General features: G+C 38.1%; 1 protein-coding gene across 2 annotated transcripts in view; it reads right to left on the bottom strand.

Annotated features, from left to right (window-relative positions):
- MELK (maternal embryonic leucine zipper kinase) overlaps positions 1–26,562 on the bottom strand; it is a 78,657-nt gene that overhangs the window by 13,541 nt on the left and 38,554 nt on the right. For both annotated transcript variants that reach the window (XM_024763019.1, XM_024763020.1), the window contains exons 9-13: positions 23,109–23,177; positions 21,593–21,691; positions 15,004–15,090; positions 8,108–8,236; positions 4,336–4,458 (exon numbers count right to left, since the gene is read on the bottom strand). In XM_024763019.1, the coding sequence (XP_024618787.1) occupies positions 4,336–4,458; positions 8,108–8,236; positions 15,004–15,090; positions 21,593–21,691; positions 23,109–23,177 (507 nt within the window). The remainder of the gene's footprint in view (positions 1–4,335; positions 4,459–8,107; positions 8,237–15,003; positions 15,091–21,592; positions 21,692–23,108; positions 23,178–26,562) is intronic.

Genomic DNA, 26,562 nt, shown 5'->3' with positions numbered 1-26,562 from the left:
ACAAGAGAAGCCACCGCAATGAGAAGCCCGCACACTGCAACAAAGAGTAGCCCCCGCTCACCTCAATTAGAGAAAGCCCATGCGCAGCAACGAAGACCCAACACAGCCAAAAAATAAATAAATAAAATATATATTTTTTTCAAACAAAAAAAGATGTAACTAGTGGAGAAAAATGAGTGAAAGGTCCAAGAGACCTCCGTTTACTACTTTTGTAACTTTCTGTGAATACACAGATTTCAAAACGAAAAGCTAAAAAAAATAGATAGCTAAAATACTTACATATTGATAGTATTTAGTAATCTAAGAGAGGGTGATCAGAGATTAGTGTTCTAAGGATTTCATATGTTTAGAAGAAAAGTAAAGATACAGATTAACTTTTTATTTGGTTAAGTTAAATAGCATGTTAAAAGATTAGAGTAAATATTAAAATAAAATAGAAACCAATGGAATGAAGGGAAAAATTGACATAAGAAACAAGAAATATAGGAAAAAAATACAGAAAAAGTGGGACAAATAGAAAGCACAAAATAAGACGGCAGATACATGATAAGAACATTAGTAACCAAAATAAATGTAAATTTGGTAAGTTCTCACTTGAAAGACAAAGATTTTCAGTTTGCATACCAAATCTAGCTATATGCTGTTTTTTAAGAGATATACCTAGGGGGAGTGGAGGAGGGATGGATTGGGAGTTTGGGATTAGCAGATGTAAACTATTATATATAGAATGGATAAACAACAAGGTCCTACTGTATAGCACAGGGAACTATATTCAATATCCTGTGATAAACCATAATGGAAAAGAATCTGAAAAAGAATGTGTGTATGTATAACTGAATCACTTTGCTGTACAGCAGAAATTAACACAACATTTTAAATCAACTATACTTCAAAAAAGTCATTTAAAATCTTTTAAAAAAAAAAGATACCTAAAATATAAGGGCATGAAAGGTTGAAAATAAAAAGATAAAAAAATATAAACCAAGCAAATAACAACCAAAAAATCAATATAGCTATCTTAATATCAGAGAAACAAATAGACTTCAAGGAGAAACATATAACTAGTAATAAAGAGGATCACTATAAATGATAAAAGGTTCAATTCCCCAGAATAAAAATTCTAAACTTGTATGCTAATTATAAACCTTCGTACATATATATATGAAGCAAAAATAGAACTACAAGAAGAAAATGACAAACTACCATCCCATTAGAAGATTTTTAACATATCCCACTCTCAAGCAGATAAATTTATGGGTCAAGCAGACAAAATATTAGTATGGATGTAGAAGATTTAACAACAGAATTTAATAAGATTGGTCTAATAGAAAAATAAAGGCAGAAAATAACAAAATGGAAACTAAAATATAATAGAATCAGTAAGGCCAGAAGTTGGTTCTTTGAAAAGACTAATAAAATTGACAAAATTCTAGTAAGACTGATCCAAAATATGAAAGAGCTGCAATAAACAAATACACTTCAGCAATGAAAAGGGGGACATAAACACAGATACTACAGACATTAACAAGATCATAATATCCTCCTGTTGATTTTATGCCAAAACATTTTGAAACATGTATGAAATGGACACTAGAAAAACAAAATTCACCAAACTGACGAAAAGAAATTGAAATACTGTGTAGTCCTATGAATACAAAAGAAATTGAATCAGTAGTTGACTAGCTTCTCACAGAAACATTCCAGGCCCAGATAGTTACATAATAAGTTCTATCATACATTCAAGGAAAATATAATTAATAGCTCTTAAAAACCATTCCAGAGAATAAAAAAGAAAGAATATGTCCCAAGTCATTTTCAAAGACTAGTTATAATCTTAATGTCAACCAGATACGATTAATATAAGATGGGATGGGCAATCTTAATGCCAATCAGATATGATTAATATAAGATGGGATGGGATGCAAGAACAGAAGAAAGGCTTTCACTCTTTATTCAGCTGTTCCATATTGTTTGAATTTTTTACAAGATGAATTATCTATGTATTAATTATGTATCAATAATAATAACGTTTTCAAAAGAAAAAAAAATCATATAAGAAAGAAGATAATAGGCCAATCTTATTTAAGAACATAGAAGCAAAAAACCTAAAGAAAATGTTAGTAAACTAAACCCAGCAATGTATAAAAAAAGATAGTAATACATCATGATAAACTGGGCTTACCTAAAGAATACAAGATTGGTTTAACATCAAATCTATTAATATAACATATACTACATTAACAAATGGAAAGAACAAAACCAGATGATTATCTCAATAGATGAATTCTCTCTAACATTTTTTCTGCAACAGAGATTCATAATTTTTAAACAAATCTTAGCAAACCAGGACTAGATGAAAAAAAGGTCTTAATCTGAAAAATATGGGGTGAGGGGGCACAGAGGGGAAAGAGGGAAAAGAAGGATAAGGGAAAGGAGAACAGGGAGGGGGAAGGGGAAAGAGGAGGGAAAAAGAGAGAACAAACATCATATTGAATGATAAAATATTAGAAGCATCATTCTACAATTGGGAAGAACAGAAGAATGCTTACTATACTGCTAGGACTACTAAGTGCAGTAATAAAAAGATATTAAAGGCATGAGAACTGGAAAGGAAGTAACAAAACTGTCATCCATAGATGATATAATTTTCTACAACACTCAAAAGAATATACAAACTGTAAGAATTTAAAAGAGTTTAGGAAAGTTGTTGAATATAACATCAATACACAAAGATCAGTTTCATATCTTTACACCAGTATCAGACAGTTTAAAAATGTGATTTAAAAAAACCTACCAAATGGGCTTCCCTGGTGGCGCAGTGGTTGAGAGTCCGCCTGCCAATGCAGGGGACACGGGGTCATGCCCCGGTCCGGGATGATCCCACATGTGGGAAGGTCCCACATGCCGCAGAGCGGCTGGGCCCGTGAGCCATGGCCGCTGAGCCTGCGCGTCTGGAGCCTGTGCTCCGCAACAGGAGAGGCCACAACAGTGAGAGGCCCGCATAGCGCAAAAAAAAACAAAAAAACAAAAAAAAAACAACCTACCATTCCCAATAGCAATAAAAAACAAAAGTACTCAGGTATAAATCTAGTAAAAGATATGTAAGATCATTTTAGAGAAAGTTATAAAATTTTATTGAAAGTAATTAACTAAAACCTAATAGGTATACTGTGTTTACAGATAGGGGGATTTGAGGATATAGACTTCAATTTTTCCCAAGTTGAAGTGTATGTAAAATTTATCAAAATGATTCTAAAATGTATATGGAAATGCAAAGGAGCAAGAATAGACATTCTTAAAGAAGAAGATGGGAGCAAATTGGCCAACCAGATAAAAGAAATATTATAAAACTAAAGAAATAAGATATATGGTATTTGTACAACTAAACCAATAAAACAAACTATTTCTCAGAAGCAGACACACTTATATAACAACTTGATATGTGATAGAAGTGCCATTGTAGATCAGTGCTGAAAGACTGGACTTGTCAATGGTGCTGGCACAACTGATTATAAGAGGGAAAAATTGATTCCCTACCTCATACCATACAAGAGAATTAATTCTCCACAGACTAAAGACTTAATGTGAAAGGAAAAGCTTTAAAACCTTTAGAAGCAATATATGCAAATGCATTTATGACTTCTGTAGAATGATTTCTTTTAAAATACACAAAAATTATAAACCATAAAGGAAAATACTGACAACTTATAACATTAAAATTAATGACTTCTGCCATCAAAGTAAAAAGACAAGTGACAAACTCAGACAATATACCTGCAACACACAACCAACAAAGGATTAGAATTAAAATTAAATTAAGAACTTCCTCAATACCACCAAGAAAAAAGAAACAATCCAACAGAAAAATAGGCAAAGGACACAAAAAAAGCCATTTCATAAAACAGGAAAAACCATTGGCTGATTAATATACAAAGAGATACATATATAACCAGAAAAGTACAAATTAAACCCACAGTGAGATATCACTTTACACTCACCAGATTAGAAGATATTAAATAACAAAAAATATCACGTATTGATAAGTTTGTGGAGCAACAGGGACATGTAAATTATACCTCATTTTTTAAAGAGATGGGGAGGGAAGGGAAGGAAAAAAGAGCAGTGAAGTGCTCCAAAATGGAATCTTGGCTTTCTTCAACTTGGAAATAATTGGCTTCCCTTTCATTTATATTCCAACAATCTCCCATTAATATTTTCAATGGCTTAGGAATTCATTAAATTTGCAAGCACATACTAGATCTTATGTTAGAACCTAGATATTTTTTATAATTGAGGTAACATATTCTACTTTAAACAGTAATAAAAATAACCAACCTGTGGTGCTTGTGGGGTAGCCACACCTGTTGATGAAATGTCTTCACACCATTCATAGTCTATTAATCCAGCCAAATAATTTTCATCACTGGCGATCACATCTTCTAGACTCAGATTCTTTGACTATTCAAAAATAGAAGAACTCAGAAACAACACCACCATGATTCAATTTTAAAAGAGTATATTGCAGGCACAGGGCAAGGTCCTTGAAGCAGAAACAAATGAGACAGTAGACTGAAGGAGATCACCACCCAAAACAGGAAGTCAAAAATATTTAATTCAAATTATTAAAGGGGCTTCCCTGGTGGCGCAGTGGTTGAGAGTCCACCTGCTGATGCACAGAACGCGGGTTCGGGCCCCGGTCTGGGAAGATCCCACATGCCGCGGAGCGGCTGGGCCCATGAGCCTTGGCCGCTGAGCCTGCGTGTCCGGAGCCTGTGCTCCGCAACGGGAGAGGCCACAATAGTGAGAGGCCCGCTTACCGCAAAAAAAAAAAAATGATTAGATAAGAGAATCTCTGACTCTCAAACAAGATGCCTTGGAACATTCTTACGTTATATGGCAATCTACTTAGCATATAATTATCAGATAATCACTATAACACCAGACAAATAACTGTTTTGCAAATCTATAAATAAGCAGCTCTCTGACAAAGTAGAAGATGGAAGGGACTCTGAAATACAGGTTTCTTGGTTGCAAGAACATACTGACTAGCTCGCAATTTCTACTAGGAATAAATTAGACTTATGAAAGATCTCCTGGAGACAGGCTATTTGGGGTCCTATGCTAATAATACCACCAGTCATTTATTTTCCTTCACTCTTCCCCCTCAAAAAACTAGGAGTACACTAGATATACCCTAAATTCTAAGACTATGGAGTATAGTTGGATTTTTTATTTTTCACTCCTTTCCTTTCCTTCAATATCTAGTTAGCCTGGCCAAGCAACTGTACTTGAATTTCTTACATTCCATCCTTTCTAATTTTCTGATTCAAGGACAAGTTTTCTCATACCTGAACTATTCAAATGGACAACATGGTCCCTGCCACAAATCTTCCCACCCTCTCAACCAGGGGTGACAGAGTTCTCCAGGGTTGTCAATTACCATCAACTAGAACTAGCTACATGGAGTGCTAGGCTGAGAAAAATACTAAAGCTAAGTCTATGCCCAGTGGGGAAAAGCACAGTGTCATATGAATGAAGGCTGTCAGGGTACTGCAGTAGAGAATAAAAGCACATAAACATCTCTGACTGAACAATCCTATATACAACTGGATGAACTCTGAAAATCAGTCATATTGGTGACATGTCATGTCTTGCTCAAAAACCCAGTTTCCCATTACTTACAGCATAAAGTGTAACCGTCTGACCTGGCATTTCAAGGTTCCCTACAATCTAGCTCTCAGCTACCCTTCCAGATCACCCATTCACTCTCTTCCTCTTTTACTTTTCCCCCTTGAACTCTTTATTTTAACCAAACAAGTCTAGTCACTGTCAAAAGGATACATCGAGCACATTTAGGTGCCTGAGTTTTTGCTAATTCCATTTATCTTGCCCTGAATTCTGTGCTCCTTCTTTTGTATTTTTCTAAACTTAAATATGGATCCAGTTCAGATCACCCATGGTGACCACTCTCACCCTCTAAAGCCCCTACCACGCACCTCTAGTGCTTAGCTGGCACCCGCCACCTACTACGATGTAGTATTATCTATACGTATATCTTGCCTCAACGTAACTGTTAGACAGCAAGCACTACCCTTTACACAGATTTGTTTCCCAAGAGCTAGCACGGGGCCTGAAAATGCTAATGATGTTGATACGTGGTCTTTTGTGATTCTCAGATCAGACTGTATTATTGTTTCACTGAAAGTGGCATCTATTGATTAACCGTTCAGAATTACTTACTTTCTTATAAACAACACTCCAGAGAAAAAAGAGTGATTCTATCAAGGAGGAGAATAGCACAAAGAGACTATATAGCTTGCTTCAAGCCTTAGTGAGTTGCATAAAGACCAGAAAAAAAAACCCAAAATTTGATTTATATTTCATTGCTTGTCATTAAAATATCTCTTTATTGGCTATAAAAATTGGCTCAATAATATAAATGCCCAAATGATTAAATTATTAGGTAAATAAATGCTCATTAGATGGAAGATAAGAGTAAATATCTTCCCAGATCCTTTCTACTTGGATACTCTATGACTCACATATGCAGATGAATTGAGACCACATTAATCCAGATATAAGAAAAACTAATGGCTTAGGAAAATGTCTAAGACCTTTTAAACTAGGGTCTTAAACCTTAACTGGGGTGTCATAAACCTTAAAATTTAGCTGAGGTTTATTCTAAGTATGGAGGTATCTAATATCTTTCTGAAATTACCTTGATCATAAGCAAAGTTTATGTTTTTGTGTCCTCTTAGACCCAAAGGTATTGACTTGGGTGTGAGACTTTAAAGGGTTTGCCCTGTGAGCAGGATGAGGGATAGGATGATTCATGGAGTCCATGGGTAAAAGATCTGCCTGGGCATGGGATATTCACCAGCCCAGTACAACTCTCGAAGAACAGATTAGAAAAACAACCCAGCAATAAGATTATCTCACTTCAGAGATTTCTTTACACAACAGCCCCTTACACTAACACTTTTGGTTCTTAATTTGGTCAAAAGACCAACTACGGAGAGAAGGGAGACAAGTTAGGTCTGGCAGGGACAAAAGACCCACTATACCTGCAGCACATGATTGAAGAGAGGTCAAAATTGAGTTGTTAAAGGAAATGCCCGTGCAGGGGGGGGCGGGCATTCAGCGTTCAAAAAAAGATTATGAAAGAGGTGGCATTTGAACATTTTTTAAAAACAGTTTTGAGATCTAAAGAAAAAAATATCACCTCACACACATAATCATTTCTGCTATACTGGATTCCATGAAGAGGGCCAACTCTTTCTCTCTGAGAATGACAAAAGTACAGTTTCCTAGTGTTAAAACCATTTAAACTGCAACTTGAATTAATGGAGGGAAGATTATATTACAAAGCTCCACACCTACCTGGCAAAGTATTTGAAAGGTGGAATTTTAAGGCATGGGAGATACAAAGAATCACACAGAAAACAGACACTAATTTGAGCACTTAGGAATGACATGGTGCTTCCAAATATGTAAGGCTTCTCCACCATTCTAAATGTTCATGACAAAGGAAAATGAGACAAAGACAACAAAATAGAAAACAATAATTCAGTTATAACTCATACAAGGAAGTTGAGTTGCATGAGCTACAGCTGCTGCTCAAAACAAACAACCTAAACACTTAATATAAGTGAGTATCAAAATATTCACTGAAATACTTCATGTTATATAAAGTATAATATGTCCTATAATTTACATAAATTATATAAACAAGCATACTAAAAAAAGACTGGAAAGATACAATAAAATATAAACTATTTTATCTATAGGTGGTAGTAGCTTTATAGGTAAATTCTATTTTCCTTTAGCTTATCTGTGGCTTAAAATTATTCTACATCAGGAGTTACTTTTGTGGAAAAAAGGGGAGGGAGAAATTTTTTTTTTTAATGCCATGTAGACATTCAAAATTCTAGTGTTCACATTCAGAATTTCCCATTTTCCTCATCAAAAATATTTAAATCATAAAAATGTCTTGCTTGTGGGCCCCTGACACCAGCAAAGTTAACTTCCCTGGCATGTATCCACTTATGAACAAGATGGGCACATGGCAAGAGCAGAAGGCACTCACACAAAAGCTTCTGACATTCACCTTGATGTTTGTGACTGCAGTCGAGTTGGCTTGTCCACAGGAAGAAAGAAGCCTTAAACGAACTGGTTTTCCCCGAGCCTTCTTGGCTAGGAGTAGAAGATAAGTAGCTGTGAGGTGATCATACTGCCACTGGAGGAAAAGAAAATCAAATTGTTTAGAAGACTAAACTTGCTTTTTGAAATAATGTTTTATTTTAAATTAATTTTTTCCTCAATGTAACAAACATTCAGAATTTAGATTTTTTTTTTTAGCTTTAAAGCATATAATGAAAGACAGCAATCCCCTACACCACTCCCACACACACACAATTTCCACTCCCTAAAAGGCACCTTTGGCTGTTTTTTCTATATTTCTAAATTAATTGCATATACAGTTTTAATTTTTTTCAGCTTCGTATATTATCTCTAGATTTCTTACTATAGAAAATAAGAATTTAGCTCTACTACGACTCCTTCCTTCCCCCGAACATATTTCCCTGCATCCTCCTACTATAGTTTTATAATTTTTAGTTAAATCAACATTTACATTATTATGATTATATAAATAGTATTTGTAACTAAGTAAAGGCAATATTCAAAATATTTAATTGGTACCCTGACCCCAGTGAATCAAAACAGAGGCCAAAATATGAGTAGGTTCTTGGGAAACCCCTGCCATGCCAATTATTAACCTTTTAATTGCTGGATATGAGGCAGTACTGGAGGGAGGTACCAGGCCTAAGGGAGGTTACAGGGCAACAAGGGAGGGCACTCAGTGTAGTAGTTATTTACCAATCGGTATACAAATATTCTAGTATCTTAATAATCTGTATGGCCATACTGGTTGAATATCAGCTCTGCAACCAAACCACACAGGGTGCTATCCTTGCATTTTCTTCTTTTGAAACTTTTTCTTGAAGTTAAAAATAAAAAAGCAGTTAGTCATCTTACTAACTCAACTCCACACTCTCCAACCCTCTTCACCTCCTCCCAACATGTTCACAACACATCAGCTAATCTGTCTCCTCCTCTGTCTCATTTTGGAGACATTCCACCTGATGTCTGCATTCTATGCTCCACTCCGGGCTGGCTTCTTTCTCAGCCTGCAACTCAACTGTCGGTTGAGGGGTTCCCTTCACTTCTATCCTACAATATACCCCTTGGTTTCCTAGATCCTACCTGTTCCTTTCTCTTTGTTTACTTTCTTGTTTTGGTGGAACATTCCCTCCAACAGCTTCCTGAGTGTGGATGAAGAGGAGGTAAATTTTTTGAGATCTTGCATGTCTGATAAATGACCGTATGCTATCCACACGCCTGACTCTGGTTTGCCTGAGTATGGAATTCCAGGCTGACAATAATTTCCACAGCTTTGAAGGCACCATCTCATGGTCTTCTAGCTTCTAGTACAGTTACCGAAAAATCTAAAGTCTTTCTGATTCCCAAGCCTTTGTGTATGACCTTTTGTTTCTCGTCTATAGAAACTTTTTGGATCTCCTTTTCCCCCCTAGTTTTCTGAAATTTCACTAGAACAGGCCTTTGTGTGAAGCTATTTTCATCCATTTTGTCAAACCCTAGTTAAGTCCCTTCATTCTTAGAAACTCATACCTTTCAGTTCTGGAATATTTTTTCTTGTACTATTTCTGTGATGGTTTCCTTCCCCTTCTTCTTCTCTGTTTTATCTTCCTGCAACTTCTATTATGTCTATGTTGGACCTTTCTTACCCCTTCTCTTTTCTTTGTGCATCTCTTTGTCTTTAGGTTCTACTTTTGAAAGATTTCACATTACCTTCATTTTCAAACATTTCTACTGCGCTTTTCATTTCTGTAGTCATATTTTAAATCTTCAAGAGTATCTCTTAAAATGTTACTTTTTAGTCATCTTATTCTTATTTCAAAAAAGAAATAGCTTCTCTTACCTCAGAGAATATTAATTATTGTTTCTTAGCTACTTTCTTCCACTCCCTGCATTATCTGTTTTTTCTGAGCATCTCTGCTTTTTCTTCCTTCTCTCCCACCACCCCATTTGTTTTGATCTTTGACTTTCATGTTAGAGGCCGTCCTCAAAGGTCTGGTGATCTTTGGCTGTCTGTCTCTATTTGAAAGCAAAGAGTATACTATGCAGCTACTTAAGACTCTTGTGTAGTTTAGGCCTGCTCATTACCTTATGGGCTTCTCTCTAAGGTGAAGAGACAGGAACCTGGCTCTCTTGGCTTTTCCCTAGAGATGAGTCTCCCAATATTTTCCCCAACCTCACTGCAATTAGGATAAAATCCTGATCCCAGCATTCTCAGAGTTGAAGAGGGAAGGGAGTTAGAGGCAGTGGTTCACTGTTCAGTAAGAGGAATGTGTGTGTCAATGCATCCATTTCAGAATGGCTCATCACCCCCACCTGAGCTGCATCTGGTACAAGAGTGCCTCTTGTTCAATGTCTCCAATCTTCTGCTGGAGTGGAAAAGAGGTGGCTATCATACAGCACAAGGTAAACAGAGGGACCTAGCAATCTAACTGCTCCTAATACAGACTTTCAACCAATCTTCCTGTTTCCACCCTGCTCACTTCCCTGACTCCAGAGGTTCCTAGGACCTCTGATTCCTGAGCCTTTCTGGAGCTCCAGGGCTCTAATCAATTTGCTTACTGCCTTTTCCCACTGCAGGCACTTTCCTTTCAGCTTTCTCCAAAATGCTAGGTCAGCTGCCACTTAGCCATTTTGTAACTTCTAAAATTTTACTGACATTTTTTTTGTCTCCTCTTTTACTCTCTTCATTGTGAATTGTTTGTCTTTTTATTCCTTTATTGTTATTTTAGTGAGGTTTTAGGAAGTGTTGGATGTAAACATGTCTGTTCAATCTATGTGAATGACTGAAAGTTTCTAAATAATGTACTCAAGACTTTGAGACTCTCTGCCCTACAAAAGTGTTAAATTTTAATGTTAAATAATATTTTGTGCTATGTACCTCACAAAGTACACGATCCAAAGAGGTCTACTATCACCTCTGATTTTATTAATAAATTTTATCTGTTAACATTTTAGATGGCCACAGTCATAGTATATGCTTTGAAATTTACATAATGGATCTACCAATATAGTGGAAGAAGTATCACACTGTGATAAATTATCATGGAATGTTGCCTTTAATCCAGAAAGGTTGGGGGAAAGGAAGGACGGAAAAGGTTTCATGGAGAAGGTACTTGGAAACTAGGTGAAAACTACATAGTTATAATCACTCTCTACTTTCCAGAAGCTATGTTAAAGGTTTTTTCTGGGGGCTTCCCTGGTGGTGCAGTGGTTGAGAGTCCGCCTGCCGATGGGGGACACAGGTTCGTGCCCTGGTCCAGGAAGATCTCACATGCCGCGGAGCGGCTGGGCCCGTGCGCCATGGCTGCTGAGCCTGCGCGTCCGGAGCCTGTGCTCCGCAATGGGAGAGGCCACAACAGTGAAAAAAAAAAAAGGTTTTTTCTGCACCTCCCACATCCATGGTCTCATGTGTGATAGCTGCCTTTTTGAAAGAGATGCCATAAACTGATTAGAGACAATTGCTCAGAAACAAGTTGCCACTTGCTTGTCAACAATGGCATAACCCAGGCATTGTAAACAATACCTGGAAGGCGCTAAGGGTTTTAGGTGGAGTTTTCTAAACAGGCCTCAGAGTTTTATAATCCTGGAAACTCTACTTCCCTAGGCAAAAAAGCATCCTTTTAATAACTGTTTTGCCATAGCCACTTCATACTACTTATTACAATAAGATGCACAGGGGAGTTCTACGTTTAATAACAGATAAATCAACACATTAGTTATGCTTTTCAGGTGATGTCGATCCCCAAGTCTAATGCAACCAATGTCTCCCTTATCTTTTAGGCAGCTCCCTCTTTTGAAAGTCAAATGTCTGAAAGTAAAGCAAAAGGTTTACCTGTTATAAAGAAGGTTCCATTTCTAGAAAACAAAAAACATTTTAAAATCCCCAGTTACTGTTCAGGCAAGCCAAATGTTAAAGGACTGCCTGGGCACCTGGGCTGAGGAGAGGCAGCTACTGGAACAGAGAGTTTGAGAAATTGAGGAGTGGCCCACCATCCTTCTCCTGACCTTGCTCCCGAGGCCCTCAATCTTTAAACTTCCGCCACCAGAACACATGGGTGTTTGCACTGCAGGGGTGAGAGGAAAGGATCTGTCTTGGTCTGTAGGTTCTCGTGTGCATATGCGACCCTCAGTGAAGCCAGATACATAACTGGCTGCTCCACAATCCAGAGCCACTCAAGGCCGGAAGATCGGGGGAAAGTAAGGAAAGCTATGAAGTGGAAGCTCTAGAACCACAGGAGGAAATCTCAACAGGACTATGAGATGGCTCAAAATCATGACACATGAGAGACTCTCACTTCCACATAACAAAAAGCCATTTAAGAATGCTCATGTATATAATATAAAAGTGGTATCCATGAGTTGAATGTTTGGGAATAATATTGTTTCTCTCTCTTTACACAAAGATCAGCAGCACCATACCCAGCACAGATCACATTAAACTGATCTCTGTCCTGTCTAGCCAGCCCCTAGAGCTCCCAAGATGCCACAAAAAAAAATATAACAGACCACGGCTGATCTCAAACCTGGTTTTCCCAAGGCTCTTTAAACTGGAAAGTACCTAGAACCAATGTGAATTCTCTGAGACCACCCAGACCAGGATTTTTCAACTTCAACACTATTTTATAGTTTACCTGGATAATTCTTTGTGGTGGCTATTCTCTAGGATATTTAGCAGCATCCCTGGCCTCTACCCACTAGATGCCATTAGCATATACACACATCCCCATTGTGACAACCAAAAATGTCCCCTGAGGGGCAAAATCACTCCCAGTTGAGAATCACTGACTTAGGCCAAAGCTTCACAAGCTTTAATGTATAGATGAATCACTTAGGGTTTATTAAGATGCAGATTCTGATTCAGCAGGTCTGAGGTGGGACGGAGATTCTGCATTTCTAACAGGCACAAAGTGATGCTGATGCTGCTGATTCTAGATCACACTGTGAAGAGCAAGAATCTAGAGTAATACTTCTCAACTCCTGGCTACACACTGCAATCACTTGGAAAGCTTTTAAAAATTGTGATGCTTATGCCATACCCCAGACCAATGAAATAATAATTTCTGGGGGTGGGATTTAGGCATCAGGATTAAAGTTCCTAGGTGATTACAATGTTCAGGCAAGGTTAAGAAGATGTTGTTTACTCATCCCTAGGACTGGAAAGTAAGTATAAACAGGCATTTAAGAACGAGGGAAAAGTACACAAGAAGAAAAACTTAACTTTCCTCACACATTCTTGATGTTGGTCATGCCTAGCTTTCAGGATAACTGAGATCTTTAAAGAGATGTAACACCAGAAAACAATCTCTATCATGCCTCATTATTTTGTTTTCTTTATCAGAAGTAAGAAAACAATTCCCATTTCCATTTCACTTTTAAGTTTGAAAATTATATGTAGACACCACATAAAGGATACTATTTTAAAGACTTTTTTTTCCCCTAATGATTCTTGCAATTCTAAGTATGTTAGTTTTAAGATTCAGATTTTAAAAGTTTGTGAATCTCATACTAAATTTTTTCTGGATAAAATGACATGATACATGGGACTTGCTTTGAAATACCCTAGCTAAAAAGGGCAGATGGAGGGTAGTGTTGGAATATAGATAAAATTGGCAAAATGTTAATAACTGTTAAAACTGGATGCTGAGTACATGGAAAACCATTGTTATTATACTAGTCTCTCTACTTTTGTAGGTGTTTGAAATTTTCTATAATAAAAATTTAAAAAGAAATTTTTTGAATCCAAAATATAGTTTTCTATTAAAGAGCATCCCAAAGAAAAGGTCATGTAATTTTTTTTAACTTGTTTACACGAAAACTTTGTATTTTCATTGTAAAATACGAAGGATCTGACATATCTGGCAGCAGTTCCCAATTCTTACCATCCCCTTTCATTCCATGAAAAAGTAAATTATCATTCTGTTTTCCAGACATGTTCCGTTTGTCTGGAATTGTCATTCAAAAGACGTATTATGTTATTCAAAAGAATTCCTTCATATCTCCTCCTCACTGAAAAAAATTGTGGCTTAGTAAAGTTTGGTTAGTTTAAAAAAGAATTTGCTTAAGGCCTTTACCTTTCAAGTTAGAAAAGAGAAAAAAACAAATACGATTCATAGGTGATGAGAGACATAGTACTGAACCAGGAGCCATGTTGGCTGCGATCCCTGCCCATCGTGTTAGATTGTACTAAGAGACAGCTGTGAGTGCCTCTATCTCTAGAAAAAAACCACATGTGTAATCTAGAGATTAAGCATCTGAAAGAGCTAAAATGATCCAATACCAGAAATCATGATGATGATTTCATGGTATTTGGTTCATAAGGTTGGGGGTGATGCGATGCTACAAGGTTGCTTTCAGGTAAAATGAAAACTGCTTTGTGTTTACCTCATTTCTACAACAGAATCACAGTTCCACGTTAGAGAATTTAAAGTAGTCAAAATTGAAACTCTGTCAATTCTCTGGACTCATTTGTTCTGTTTCTTAAAAGTATTTTTCCATTGTCTCTTTGATCAATCTCATTTTTAAAGAGTATATACACCAGACATCAGAAAAAAGAGTTGAGTGGAAAACACACATAAACATAAAATAAGTGCAATATTTACACCCATGATAAAATCATAGGTCTGAAAAATGCTATACTATTTTTAATGTACTGATAAAATAAAAAAATAAATAAAATTTACTTTATTTATAAAATAAATAAAATAAAAAATATATAAAATAAAAAATAAATAGATTATTTAATTTATAATTTTTTATTTATTTTTAATTTTATATATATATAATTATATTTTATCAATGATGAAACAAAAGATATTACTCTCAAATTTACGCTGTATTTCTTACCAGTGAAATTAAATCCTCCATTGTTTGCCTGTTGTTTCTGTGATATACAGAAAGTTCCGTTACACAATCTTCATCAAGGTGAATAAGCTACAAAAAAATTTTATCAACTTTATTAACAAAAAATTACAAAATATTTATGGTTTTGAAATTTTAAAATTACCTGGCAAAATCAAACACCAACGTGTAAAAACAACATGAGTTTGTCAAACTCTTGGGTAAGAATAAACATTCTCAGGCTTCCCTGGTGGCACAGTGGTTAAGAATCCACCTGCCAATGCAGGGGACATGGGTTCGAGCCCTGGTCCGGGAAGATCCCACATGCCATGGAGCAACTAAGCCTGTGCGCCACAACTACTGAGCCTGCGCTCTAGAGCCCACGAGCCACAACTACTGAAGCCCGCACGCCTAGAGCCCGTGCTCCGCAACAAGAAAAACCACCGCAATGAGAAGCCCGCACACTGCAACGAAGAGTAGCCCCCGCTCGCCGCAACTAGAGAAAGCCCGCGCCCAGCAACAAAGAGCCAACACAGCCAAAAATAAATAAATATATTTATTTAAAAAAAAGCACGAATAAACATTCTCCGCAATTTTTAAAGATATAAGCAGATAACAATAAGAAGTTCAAGAAGATGATGAACTCTTTCCCAGCCCTTCACATCCCCCTCATCATCTGACCAACTGTTACAATTCTGCTGTGCAGCCAAGGGACTATATTCTCCTTCCCTACCGCAAGACAGGGACCGGTATTTGCATCAAAGAGCAGTCATTGAGGCATCCAAAATCACTGGCAGGACAACAGACTGGGTAAAAGAGTGGCTCAGACTTGTAGCATATCGTCCCCCAGGTTATGTTTGGGTTTAGCACAATCCAAGGAGCCCTTATGATGGTGCCATAGATGCTGCACAATCATCATTACGCTGAAGGTACCAGTAAAGCACAATTTTTAAAAGGAAGAAGTGACACAGCCGCTACACAAACGTTATTTTGCTGAAGGACAGAAATTATCCAAGTATTGTGATCCCTGCATGATGAGACCTCACCAGAGATGGGGCCAGAAATGAGTTCTCAGAACCAAACAAAGATCACTGAGAATGAAAAGGAAGGAAGGGTCTGGCCTGGACCTGGAACAGGAGTTCATAAAATCATATGGGAAAAGAATCATAAGGAATGCAATTTTAAAGTCATGTTTCCAGGGGCTTCCCTGGTGGCGCAGTGGTTGGGAGTCCGACTGCCGATGCAGGGGACGCGGGTTCGTGCCCCGGTCTGGGAAGATCCCAAGCGCCGCGGAGCGGCTGGACCCGTGAGCCATGGCCGCTGAGCCTGCGCGTCCAGAGCCTGTGCTCCGCAACGGGGGAGGCCACAGCAGTGAGAGGCCCGCATACCGAAAAAAAAAAAAAAAAAAGTCATCTTTCCAATGTAAGAATTCGCTTCACAACAGCCCTAATATGGGATGTTTCGTTTTCTGCTTTAAGTCTTCCTCTCCAGAACAGCTGAGATAGCTTCTTCCTCCTCCCCTAAGGTCTGTCTCCCTGTGATCCCTACCCACTGTGAATTGGTACAATCTGACAGCTGACAGGCTTTGGAAGTAGAGAGACCTTGGTTTTAATCATTACAACACAAAATAACCGTGTGACCTTGAGCATATTACTACACCGCTCTGAACCTCAGTTTCATCATCTGTAAAACAGAGATGGCACCTGCCTTGCAATATATGTAACCTATGGGGTGTACCTAGTACATCACCTTAAATGAGTAGCCCCTCAAAAAACTGTTAACTATTTTTACTAACAGTCATAATTCTATTTCCTCTTTGGTATAAGAACTTTCAGAAATTTGAATATTCCTATTATCAACAACCTTTCCTCTCCACGTTTTCTCTTTTCCAGTTCCTTTAACCACTGTTTTAATGATTAACCCCCCTTACCATTCTGGCCCTTTCTTTAGATCACATAGTTCAGGTTTTCACTGACCTTCAAGGTACCAGCATGTGGCAGAGCAATATCATGACCTTCCCTTGTCTGGACACCACACTTGTAACATCGGACTCAAGAGAAAGTCATGTTGCCATCATGAAACCAGAAGAACAGTACAGACAATGACCTGCATGATTGGCTGGTACAAGCTCAACCTCAAGGGCTAAGGAGAATGGGGAGACCACAAAGGTTTATACTGATGGGTTTATGAAAGTCAAAAATGCCACAAGTTAAGTTTTCATTGTGTTGCTTTGACCTTAGCAGCTCCCCAAAATGTAGATTCCTGCTTCAGGAAGGGCTCAACCTCAGAAGCCTGGACACTTTACCACCCAGTTGGGTATCTTCTTGTTGATACCACTGCTCAAGCATGAAGGAAATGATTTCTGGGGTTCCCTCCATGATCTTAAGTTACTTTCTTAAAATCCAAAACCTCTCCCCCATAGCTTCTTGCTCTGTAACTTTACCACAAGGTGTGTGGAGGAAAGGAAGGAAGGGTAGGAAGGAGATGCTATCTTCTTTGCTGGGCTCCTGAACTGGAAAGAATGAAAAGAGTGGGACAAGACACCAAAGTCTGAAAAATACGGTTTATCTCAAGTTTTCCAAAGGGGCTCAACACTTTTAAGTACTCTGAATTCTCAGCCACACATGTTCCAGTTAAATTAAGTACAAAAATGCATACCCAAAGCTAGCCAATTATTTTGGATTATCCGTGCCTACTACATTTCCTGTTCAGTAGGGCAGAAAATAGAACTGAATATAACTTCTATTTGATACAATATTTGGGTACTAGAGCTATGTGTGAAAATGATACAAGGAGATCATACAAAGAGTTACAGAATAGCATCTATATCTTAAATATCCAAGTAAATCTGAATTATTTTTTATAGTTCACTCTTGATAAAACACAATACTGAGGCAGAAAAGCAAATACTTCGAAAAGCAATAATCCCTTACAGCTCTTCTGTATATAACTCATTTGATCCCTGTGACAGCTCTGTAAGGCAGACATGACAGATTAATGACATAACATTTAAAGGCACTCTACAGATGACAAAACAGGATCCAAACATACAGAAGAGACTGGCATTAGAATACCCATATTAGAGGTGAGAAAATGAAGACTCAGAAAAATTTATGCAATTTGCCTGAAACTGGCATTTTTCATCCTAGCCCAGGGTTTTTCCTACCACACCATAATGCCACCTCTCCATAACTCTATTCCAGTAGCTATTCCAACAGAGACCAGACAACTAATGCTCATCACAAAGGCTACAGCTACACAGAATACAGGCCCTGAGTTTGAATTAGCTGGCCTGTCAGATCCATTATATTTCGAAGCCCTTATGTCTGGGTTAAAATCCTGGTTCTACACTTACTAGTTGTTTGACCTTGGGCAAGTTATTTCATGATTCGGTGTCCAGTTGCTTCATCTGTAAATGGGGACAATAACAGTACCTACTTCAGAGGGTTTGTATGAGGATTGAATGAGTTAATAAGAGTTAAAAACACAAAGCCTTTAAAGGTACTATCCTAAGGGCTCTGTCTATATTATATTATAGTACTACAGTAGCACACTTTTCTATTATAGTAAGCATTCAATAAATATTAGTAATTATTATACTAAGATGTAAGGAAAATCATATACTTTTTTGGAACACTCAAAACTATGTATCTTACCTTATACTGTGCCCCAATTTAAAATAATCTTTGTGTTGTTGAAATCAGAGACTTTCTTCATTTGGGCATCTGTTCCACTGCAAACAGTAGCATATCCTACCCTATTAAGGATCACGGCTGAGAAGACATGCAAAGCCCTCCCACACGTGGAGAAATGATGACCCCCAATGGCTGAACGCAGGCATGTGCACCACCCACGTTCACCTCACAAGGGCACGTCACAGCTCCCCTGGCCCTGCTGCTGCGCTGCTCAGACACCATATACTCTGCTGTCCTAGGCTCTCAGTGTTGACGGTTGTTAGCATTAAGTTGCAGCTCTAATTGTGTTTGCTCAATAGATACTAAAGATGTCTTAGAAGGTTAAAGGAAATATGGAGAAGAGAGATTTTAGGGGTTGACAGTCACAGGAGAATCAGGAGGAATTTCAGATCAGGCTGCATGGTCATAACAGTGGGCAGACTAGTGAGAAGGGGTTAAAAACAAACATAGTCTATTTTTCCAAGTATTTATATTTATTGGTATAATTCTTCCAGAAAGCAAATACCCCACAGCTGTATCAGGTCTACAATGTGGCATATATCCAAGCTATTCTGTTGACCCATGCACATAGCCCTCTCCATTGCATACATTGTAGTAGATTGTCAAAAAAACATCCCCAATTAACTGAAAAGGCTATTAAAACACTTCTCCTTTAAAGCATTAAAATGCTTTTCTAACTATGTATCTGTGTAAGGCTGCATTTTCTCCATACGCTTTAATCAAAACAACACATATCAAAACAGACTGAATGCAGAAACAGATGAGTACCCAAGTGTCTTCTATTAAGCTAGACTTTAAAGAAATCAGCAAAGATGTAAAGCAGTGCCACTCTTCTCACTAGATTTATTTCTGAAGTAGTTATGTTTAATTTCTTGATTTCCTTATCTATGAAAAGAGGATAAGAACTGTACCAACTTTGATGGCTATACTTTCCATACTAGCTCTGGGTTTTGCCTTGTGGCTTGCTTTGGCCAGACATTAGTAAGCACAATGCAAGCAGAGGCTTGAAAAATGCTTGAGTGTGGGACTTCCCTGGCAGTCCAGTGGTTAAGACTCTGCACTTACAATGCAGGGGGCGCGTGTCCGATCCCTGGTCAGGGAACTAGGATCTCACATGCCACGCGGTGCAGCCAAAAAAAAAAAGCTTGAGTGTTAGGGTTTGCCCACTTTCTGGCTTCTTCTGGAATCTAGCTGCCATATCAAGAAGCCCAGACTAGCCTGCTGGACAGTGTGGCTCAACAAATAACCAGCACAAACAGTTGGTCTTCTGAGTGATGTTTAGACCATCCAGCCACAGTCAAGTCACCAGTTAACTGCAGCCACATGAGTGACCCCAGGTAAGACTCACACAGGAAACGTCTGGCTGAGCCCCAAACTGCTGATCCACAGAACTGTAAATTATTATTGTTTCAAGTCACTAAATTTTGGGGTGGATTTTTATGCAGCAATAGTTCGCTAATATACAAAGTATACATACCCCTTACATAAAATAGATAAGCAACAGAGATTTACTGTATAACACAGGAAACTACATTCAATATCTTATAATAACCTATAGTGGAAAATAATCTGAAAAAATATACATATGCATAACTGAATCACTATGCTGTACACCTGAAACTAACACAATATTGTAAATCAACTATACTTCAATTAAAAAATATTATATATACCCTTTAATAATGCTCACATTTTTACCAAGTTCAAATTGCCATTTGTTAAAAACTATTTTTTAAAACATTAATGTAGGAATACTTATTAATATAACTGCTTAAACTTGCATAGTACTTTGTGTTATTTAAAGTTCTTTCACACAGACCTACTAGAGAATGGACTTGAGGATATGGGGAGGGGGAAGGGTAAGCTGTGACAAAGTGAGAGAGTGGCATGGACATATATACGCTACCAAACATTAAATAGATAGCTAGTGGGAAGCAGCCACATAGCACAGAGAGATCAGCTCGGTGCTTTGTGACCACCTAGAGGGGTGGGATAGGGAGGATGGGAGGGAGGGAGATGCAAGAGGGAAGAGATATGGGAACATATGTATATGTATAACTGATTCACTTTGTTATAAAGCGGAAACTAACACACCATTGTAAAGCAATTATACTCCAATAAAGATGTTAAAAATAAATAAATAAAGTTCTTTCACATATATATTAGACCAGTTCTCATGGTATGGTCTGTAGACCCCTGAGGATCTCCAATCAAAACATCATAGCAAAACAATGCAGAAGCAAGTGAGATCCAAGTGTCTTCTATTAAGCTAGACTTTAAAGAAATTTGCAAAGATGTAAAACAATGCTAGTCTTCCCACTAAATTTATTTTTTAAATAGTCATTTTTCATAAAAATATTTGTGATAAACTGTAATAGGTTTAGTAGTTACTTTTAAATGAATCGATCACTAAATATTTTAATAAGTGAATAATAAGAGCATAAAGGGGCCCTCAGACTTAAAAGTTTGAGAACCTCTATAACCTTATAACTACTCTGGGAAATAGAAAGAACAGGTTTAACCTACTTTTCACAGACGAATATATAGGTTTGGAAAAGTTAAGTAACTTGCCTAAGATTCCCAGAGCACTGTTCACAATCCTGACTACGTGAGAAACACCAGGGAGCTTTTAAAAAATATCCATTAATTGCTGTGGGACGGAGCACAGGCACTTTTTTTTAAGGTCCTTGTGATTCTCATGTGCAGGCCCGGTTAGGAGCCACTGTCCTAGAGATTAACGGGCAAATATACAATTCAGTTACAATCTCCCAAACACCAATCTGACAGATAAGTCTACAAAATATATTTTCTTTTGTATTTAGACCACATCATTGTACATCCTGAATCCACAGAAAGTTTATGTTTTGTCTTTTAATTTTACTGGATTTCATTTTACTTACAGGAGTCTTGCTTTGCCACTCAACAGGACAGTTGTAATCTTGCATGATCCAGGGATGGTTCAATAGATTTTTCACAGAAATCCGTTTCTTTGGGTCCACCTAGTGGCCATTGAGAGATAGCTGGAGATTAACATTTTAAATCGAGAGCATAGAACACCTTTCCTCCTGAGAACTCAAAATTCATCAGAACAGATGTAAACTTTATCATCACAAAAATGCTGTCAAAGACCTTAAAATGGCCTTGGAATAAATTCTTTTAAAAAGGGAATAGAGGCAAGAAAACTATAGCTACCAACACGGGCTTAGAAGATAAATGTTTAACAAACATGAACTTCATTGGTATGGACATTATTCATGAAGTTAAGTCAATCTATTGTATGATGTAATAGTCTTTTGCTGGAAAACCTATTCACAGGAAATATTCACCAATTTAATATTCAAGCAGGCACAATGCAGGGCATTCACACTGAATATGCAATCTCTACCTCCGATGAGCTTACAATCACATATAACAAGTTGAAAAGCACACCTTTCTTTTCCATTTGTAATTTTCAAATGTGAGGAGAGAAAAATTAATCAACAAAGATTAAGTTTTGGGGAGTTTAGAAGAAAGGATGAGGTGTTTTCAATCTCATTATGGAGATTTGGTGGTCTTGCCCTACTCAAGGTAGGTGAGCTTAAGGTAAATTTTGAATAAAAAGTAGAGATGGCTTAATATATGGAAAAACTGAATACATAATAATGAAAAAAATATTGCTAATAAGGTACTCATATTTTTCAAAGTGTTTCCCATTAATCTCATTTTATCCACGTAATACTATGCAGCAAGCACTGAGGCCAAGCTCAGAATCCCCATTTTATAGGTCAGAACCTGGTTAGGTGGCATGCCTATTGCTTGGTAGGGTGGATAACCAGACTCCAGCACTCCTGTCTTTCACCCTTAGAGATCATAACACCAAATCAGTGGCTCTTAATGTGTGGTTCCCAGACCAGCGGTATCAGTGTCATCTGGGAGCTTATTAGAAATGCAAATTCTTAGCCCTGTCCCAGCTCTACTGAATCAGACACTCTCAGGGTGGTGCCCAGCAATCTGTGTTTCAATAAGCCCATTTGGCAATTCTGATACATGCTAAAGTTTGAGAACCACTGCACTAGATCATGGGGCCCACTCAATTGTACATCAGCTCATTTAAGCATTTATTCTGTATCTACTATATATCTAATGGAAAAAGAGTGGGAGCAAGAAAACAGAAAACAGTGGAGCAAGAGCTGGTTAGAGAAAACAGACAATGCTCAGGAAAAAGGAAGAAAAACCAAATCAGCAAAGATATATGGTAGCAGTCTTTTTTAAAAAATGCATTTGCAAAGAAAGTACCTAGTAGAGAATATCTGCAGAGTAGATATAATGAATGGAATTTTTTACAGCTGATAGATAAATGTAGTAGCACTACAGACATCTTAAAATCAAATAATAACAAAAGACTTCTATTATTTTAAAATAAATAACAAAGATTACCTGTAGCATTTGTTGAAGAAGCAGAATACTACTGGGGGAGAGCCACTTAGGAACCTCATATTTCCCTCTCTACAAAAAACAAAGAAAGCATTTAAGAGATTTAGGTTCAATCAGCCTTGACATAAATTTCTAAGGTTAACAACATGCTGGAGGTTTACTTCCAAGTTTGAGGACTTCATCCAAGTTTAAGATTTGGTAAACATTTTTTTTTTTTTTTTTGCGGTACACGGGCCTCTCACTGTTGTGGCCTCTCCCGTTGCGGAGCACAGGCTCTGGACGCGCAGGCTCAGCGGCCATGGCTCACAGGCCTAGCCGCCCTGCGGCATGTGGGATCCTCCTGGACTGGGGCATGAACCCGTGTCCCCTGCATCGGCAGGCGGACTCTCAACCACTGCGCCACCAGGGAAGCCCGGTAAACATTATTAATAACATAAGAAACCCATTTCTTGCCTTAAAGAAGAAAATCCAGTTAGTTAAACACTATTGTCACCTCTAAAATATCCACATATTGGGTAAGGGCTAGAGCACAGATAATGTAAGAGTGGCAAACGTAAATGTTACAGGGCTTTGGAATCTATAGTATGATTAAATGGACAGGAAGTATACACTGTAGTCAGTGCTTTTATTGCTGAAGCAAAGTTTAGTTTATAATCCCAGAGGAATTGTCAGTTGACAAAAGTGGGTCACAGAAAAGCATATTTGGTAGGAGGACACAGGCTGTGGTTAAAAACAGGTCACATATCATCCGCAAGGCAGAATTCACAATCATTGAGGGAACTGATGAAAGCCACCTTCTAAGGCAAGTACCTCTTTTGGGAATGGAAGAGACTCAGGAGATAAATGTTTATAACCTGTTATACTCAGACATTACAGTCACCAAGTCATCAACCAAAACAAGACTAGGAGCTTGCTAAACACAAATACATGATATAATTCCTCTTCACACAACCTGTCACACACCCCTCTTTCCCAATTCAAAGGAAATGATAGAATCATTTTTTCTTAGCAGAGAACAAATTGTTTAATGATGCTAGGATAACAGGTTAATTATATGAGAAAAATTAAGATTGAACTGTAATTCACAGTCTATATCAAAATTAATTCTGCCCAGATTAAAGAGTTAAATGCAAACACTAAACCATGAGAATACTTAAAGAAAGCATCGGTGATTATTTTTTAGAACCTGTCTAGACATGACAGCAATACCAAAAAACTATAAAGAGTAACAGATGAGGGCTTCCCTGGTGGCGCAGTGGTTGAGCGTCCGCCTGCCGATGCAGGGGACACGGGTTCGTGCCCCGGTCCAGGAAGATCCACATGCCGCGGAGCGGCTGTGCCCGTGAGCCATGGCCGCTGAGCCTGCGCGTCCGGAGCCTGTTGCTCCGCAACGGGAGAGGCCATGACAGTGAGAGGGCCGCGTACCGCAAAACAAAACAAAACAAAAAAAAAAACAACAGATGACAAGATTTAAAAGCTGACACTTCTGTACAACTAACAAAGCTAATTAACAACAAATTGAGGGAAAAAACCTTTCCGCCTAAATGGCAAAAGATTAATACACTTCATCACATAAAAAGCTCTCGCAGATCACCACCAATCCTCTCCTTCCCACATTTCCCCTTCTCAGCAAATGGCAACTGCCTTACCAGCTCCTCAGGTCAGAAACCCTGGATCTTCTTTAGCTCCTCTTTCCCTCACACTTCACATCCGATCCATCAGCAAATCTATTGGTTCTATGTTATATATCCAGAATCACCTGTTACTACCTGTACCACACCTGCAGGGTCTCTCATCTGATATATTGCAAGAGGCTCCTAACTGGTCTTCCAGAGCCCATCACTGTCCCTCACAGTCTAGTCTCTACTTACCAACACCAATGTTCTTTCAAAACGTTGGGTCAGGTCATATCACTTCACTATTCAAAACGCTCTAATGGCTCCCCAACTCACTCAGAATGAAATCCAAATTCCTCACTCTGGCTCCAAGGCCCTACGTGGTCTGTAATCCCACATCCACTCCACTCCTTGCTACCTCTCAAACTCACCTCCTAACTCTCCCGCACTCATCAAACTATGATCACATCACAAGTCAAACACAGTCCTGCCTTAGGCCCTTTGCACTCTTTGTTCCCGCCGCTATAATGCTTTCCCCAATATCAGCAGAGTTTGTGCCTTTATCTTCTTCAGGTCTCCCCTTAAATACCAGTGGTATCATGAGGCCTCCCCAAACCACCTGTATAAATAGCATTCCTGCCCACCATCATCTCTACCTGCCTTTCATGGCACCTTCTTTACAGTCCTTATCCCTACTTGTCATACTACATATTTATTTATTTTCTGCCTCACTATATTAGAATATAAACTCTTTAATCATAGGGATTTTGTCTGTGCTGTTCACCTAGAACATTGTCTGGCCCTAACATATAAAAGGTGCTCAATTAATATTTGTTCCATAAAAGAAGAAATGGGATCAAAGCATACACTCCAAAAGAAAATGGGCAAAGAATATTCACAGGTAATTCCCAAAACAAGAACTTTTAAATGGTTAATAAACATGAAAATATGTTCAACTAATCTAGCAATAAAAAAGCAATTAGGGACTTCCTGGTGGTACTGTGGTTAAGAATCTGCCTGCCAATGCAGTGGACATGGGTTCAAGCCCTGGTCTGGGAAGATCCCACATGCCGTGGAGCAACTAAGCCCGTGCGCCACAACTACTGAGCCCACACGTCACAACTACTGAAGCCCGCGTGCCTAGAGCCCATGCTCCGCAACAAGAGAAGCCTCCACAATGAGAAGCCTGCACACTGCAACAGAGAGTAGCTCCGGCTTGCTGCAACTAGAGAAAGCCCGCACGCAGCAACGAAGACCCAACGCAGCCAAAAAAAAAAAAGCAATTAATTTAAACAAAAATATGATCTACCAAATTGATAAACTTCAAAAAAATTATCCAGTGTTAGAGTTCGGGGATAAGAGCGCTTATATATACAACGAGAGAGCATAAACTTTTCTGAAGAGTAATTTGGAAATATGTATAAAAAGCATTCAAGATCACGTATCCTTGATCCACCAATTTCACTTCTAGCAATTTATCCTAAGCAAATAATTTGGCATACAAAAATGTATTAGTGTTATGAACAGTAACATTCACCACAGAATTGTTTGTGATAACTTTGGAAACTAAGGAACATGGTTTGATGGAATCCAGAGGGCTCCCCAAAATAATCAATGACAAAATAACCTGAATGAGGATCCTGGGTTAGAAATATACCATAGGTCCAGGGAGACAAGGGCAAGCATGCGCGCGCACGCACACACACACACACACACACACACACAACAGTAATTGAACGAGGCTAGAACGGTGGAGGCAAGTAGGTGAAGAAGGCTTCAACTAGCACCAGCACTGGGGTTCTCTGTTCTTATGAATGAATTGTCTAGGACATAATTCTCAC

The sequence above is a fragment of the Neophocaena asiaeorientalis genome, unplaced genomic scaffold (genome assembly GCF_003031525.2).
Source record: "Neophocaena asiaeorientalis asiaeorientalis breed wild unplaced genomic scaffold, Neophocaena_asiaeorientalis_V1.1 scaffold449, whole genome shotgun sequence".
NCBI lineage: Eukaryota > Metazoa > Chordata > Mammalia > Artiodactyla > Phocoenidae > Neophocaena > Neophocaena asiaeorientalis.
The sequence above is the reverse complement of the archived record's forward strand: the minus strand, read 5'-3'. Positions and strand labels throughout refer to the sequence as shown.